Below are 4,214 nucleotides of genomic sequence, written 5' to 3'. Positions count from 1 at the left end.
GTCAAATTCAGCATCAGACTCTGGCTCAGACTGGACAGGTGCTGCCAGTTTGGTTTGAGGATGATCACAGCAATATTTCCAGGAACTCACAGCAGGAAGCAGATGGACAGCACCATCACAGGGACCAGTTTGACAGAGACCCAGGAGGTATGAAATTGGTGTCCAGGAATTGAGGAGATGTTAGATGTGACCAGAGAGGAGTTGAGTTCTTCCATGCTTTAAACTTGCTGATCTATAAGCTTAGTGTTGTGCAAAGATTATTTTTAAATGCAAATCATGTTGCCTCCAGGCTGCATAGTTTTGCATGCCTTCATTATCTTCGAATATATTCTGAAACAGCTCCCACTAAATAATAAATAAAACAATCTTTATGTATAAAACCACATTTCTAATCTAGATATGAGGCAAAAGTGGGGACTTCACATCTAACAGAGACATGTTTCTGCAAGTTATCTTAGGAAGCATATTGCTATATTTGGGAAGAACTGTTCATTTACCACTGAAAAGACACATGAAGGACCAGCTCAATATGAACACAGCTGTAGCATGTAGTTCAAGAACTGTAAAGACCATAAGAAGAAATGTACAATTTCTGTACTTTACTTGAGATTTTCTACCCCTCTAAAATTATTCTAAATGTTTCCGTTGCATACAACACGTATAGCTTAGCTTATATAGCTTATAGAATATGCTACATTTTTATAAATTAACATTCAGTCACAGTAAACTAATTTAAAATGAAATCCCCCTCAATCCACAAAGGTAAAACACTGGTTAATCATTCTTGCATCAGTAACATTACATTACATTTAGCTGACGCTTTTATCCAAAGCAACTAACAATAAGTGAAGTTAACCATGAACATGCATACTTGAAAAAAGCAAGAAACATGCTCGTATATTCATTGCATCAAATATAAAGATTATATAAACGATAACTTCAAAGTTGTGCGCATATATGTGGGTTGGCCAACTAAAACACCAACAGCAGGACACTGCAGGAAATGGAGATAAACCGGGGAAATGCTGAACCACATAACAACACACAACGATGTATTCTGTGTTCATCATCAAATACTGACACATACATCAATGAAACAGTATCTTGTACATCCGTGCCAGCAGAGCCACGACCAACTATGACCATATTGATATCATACCTAGGTTGAAGGACTTTGCAGTGATCAATAATACAGCTTGGCAGAATTCACTCTTGAACAACAACAATTACAGGCCAGCAAATACAATAAAGAGCCTTTATTCATAAGATGATCATGGTAAATACAATAAATTCTTTAACAAAATATCCAGACGGACACATACAAAACAAAGGAAGTGTGCGTGCATCTGTCTGGGTTGCGTGACAGTAAGAGTGTGTGTGTGTGTGTGTGTGTGTGTGTGTGTGTGTGTGTGTGTGTGTGTGTGTGTGTGTGTGTGTGTGTGTGTGTGTGTGTGTGTGTGTGTGTGTGTGTGTGTGTGTGTGTGTGTGTGTGTGTGTGTGTGTGTGTGTGCGTGTGTGTGTGTGTGTTTTTATTCTGGCTACGTGAATTAAGTGTGCATGAGCATAACAAAATGTGTCTGGCCAGAAAAACTATTTGGAGATTTGGTAAAGAATGGTAAATAACATGCAAGCTCCTGTGTCTGTTTGAAATCAAGCTAACAACAATTTAACAGTTTGGTGAGAGGACAAACATCTGACTTTTAAGAGATCACAACAATAAAGCTAAGTGAACAACATTAAACATTAAACCCAACAAAAATCAAGCAGTCCTATTTTTCCTAGTTTCGGTGTGCTTGAGATGCAGATGATTAACTCAGATGTATCTTGCTGACGACAAACATCCTCTTTCAGTATGAAAACAGTTGTAATTATAGCGAAGAATTCACTAGAATTGTGGGTAAAAATAAGCTGTGTATATTGTGATATATTTAGACTAAGTTCCAGAATTAATGTTGGGGATATTTCTGTGTTTGTTTCATAAAGGTTCTGCAATAGGTTAGAGTTACTTCCTCAATCCCTCATTTTTAAGCCAATAAACTCCCAAGCCAGGTACATTGGTCATATAATCTACTATTTCCATTTATATCAAAGAATTACACTTACTGTAACAGAAAGCTTCTACATTACCAAAAATATCAAGGTTTTCTTTCTTAGCACACGGTGCACATTTTTCTAGAAGCAAACGCATAAAGGATTGGATTAAGGCAGCTGATCAGAAACACCATTGCTGAAACCGTGTACCAGCTGTCCATGCAAAACTTCAAAAATGTTTCATTTTTGAGCAGAATAGCTGCCACACTAAGCACATTTGTGATATGATATGGTATCCATAGAACAAAAAAGGTCACAGTGATACTTGTGACCAGCCAGGTCATCTGTGGGTTGTTGAAGAAAGCTGCCTGGTTCACTTTTCTGTGGAGGCCGATGTATGAAAATGCCACAACAGAAATTGCAAAAAGTCCAGTCAGGGTCTCTGTTAGCATCACGGCCACCTGCTGGGACTGGGAAGAGTACTTGAAGTGGCAGTCTGTCCCATGCTGGTGTTCGATCACCTGTCGAACCACTAAAGCTGGGATAGACAGGATCATGGTAACCAGCCAGAGGAGAACCAGCAGCCTCCGTCTTCCTGCGCGATCAAAGATTTTCTGCAGATGTACCACCTGTAGGTAGCGCTGGACACTCAGCAGTGTCACTGTCAGGAGGCTAGAATAGAGGCTACAGTACATGATATACGTCAGAAGCTTACAGGCCACCAAACCGAGAGTCCAGCCTTTCAGAAAAGTGTAAATCCAAAGGGGCAGGGGGAGCAGGCAGATCAGATCAGATATGGCCAAATTCAGCATCAGACTCTGGCTCAGATTGGACAGGTGCTGCCAGTTTGGTTTGAGGATGATCACAGCAATATTTCCAGGAACTCCCAGCAAGAAGCAGAAGGACACCACCACTACAGAAACCAGTTTGATGGAGACCCATGATGCAGGAGAAGGATCTCCAGGTTGAGCGGAGCTGTTAAAGGTAACCATAGAGGAGTTGAGTTCTTCCATGCTGCAAACTTGCTGTTAAACAACCTGAATGTTGGTCACCGAGTGAGTTATAGGAACTGTGTCAGGGTTTCACTGAAACTACAAAACAGGAAACAGTTTTCACCACCACTAAAAAGGACATGAGGGCACAGTGGCAATGTGCCATCAGACAACACAACCCTAACAAACTCACTCACTGGAGAGGCTCTAGCATGTCCAGAACTCTGCCGCCAGAGTTCTCACCCGCACCAAACCATGGCAGCACATCACCCCCGCCCTCATCCACCTTCACTAGCTCCCGATCAAGTCCCGGATCACTTTCAAAACCCTCCTCCTCACCTATAAGTCTCTCCATGGCCTCGCTCCACAGTACCTATCAGACCTCCTCCATCCCTACACCCCTACACGGAGTCTGCGGTCCTCGGACACGGGCCTTCTCTCTATTCCCCGCACTCGCCTCCGAACCGTTGGTGACAGGGCGTTCAGTGTTGCGGCCCCCACCTTCTGGAACGCTCTTCCTGCAGGGATCCGCAATGCTGCCTCCCTGGACATCTTAAAATTAAAAACTCACCTCTTCACCATAGCCTTTGACCACTAACTCATCTTAGTCCCTCGTTCTTCTACCACAACTGCCATTATTTTGTTTTCTATTTTATTTTACTTTATTTTTCTATTCTTTTATTTGCCCTAGTTTTTTGTTTGTTTACTTGTTTTCTGTCTGTCCTCACAAAATGGAAAGTGGCCTTGGGTACCTAGAAAGGCGCTATATAAATTGAAATTGTTATTATTATTATTAATGTTCAGTTTTCTTGAAACAGTTGATGATGTTTCTATGTATATGAGTTACGATTATCTAACCAACCATCTGTCCAAGTTACTTTATGCTGAAGACTTTGAGAATAATCAATATATCAAATGGGCTTAATTATGTAACTTGCCTAGCTAAAGAAGTTTTGCGCAATATTTTATTTGGTTATGCCTCTCTCTCTGAGGGCGACTGAAGATCCGATTGGAGCAGCAATGCGTGAAGAAGAGGTGGACACGCCTAATACGCCGACAAGGGTCCGATACCTCCGCCAACCAATGGGAGAAGACTACACCTCTAAGCGGGAGGGTAGAAAACATGATTGTAAACAAGAGAACAGAGCTTATTTCTGTGGATCTGAGAGACAGAGGAACTACTTAAATGTG

At 41.5% G+C, this 4,214-nt stretch overlaps 1 protein-coding gene across 1 annotated transcript; it reads right to left on the bottom strand.

Moving 5' to 3' along the window:
- Positions 1-1,280: 1,280 nt before the first annotated feature.
- Positions 1,281-3,073, bottom strand: LOC134877059 (leukotriene B4 receptor 1-like). The gene has a single exon (XM_063902416.1). It carries the CDS (start codon positions 3,042-3,044, stop codon positions 2,151-2,153), a length of 894 nt encoding a protein of 297 aa, XP_063758486.1. The 5' UTR covers positions 3,045-3,073; the 3' UTR covers positions 1,281-2,150.
- Between the last annotated feature and the right edge of the window lie 1,141 nt (positions 3,074-4,214).

Source organism: Eleginops maclovinus, chromosome 15 (genome assembly GCF_036324505.1).
Source record: "Eleginops maclovinus isolate JMC-PN-2008 ecotype Puerto Natales chromosome 15, JC_Emac_rtc_rv5, whole genome shotgun sequence".
Lineage (NCBI taxonomy): Eukaryota > Metazoa > Chordata > Actinopteri > Perciformes > Eleginopidae > Eleginops > Eleginops maclovinus.
Note: the sequence above shows the minus strand (reverse complement) of the source record. Positions and strands in the feature narration are given on the sequence as shown.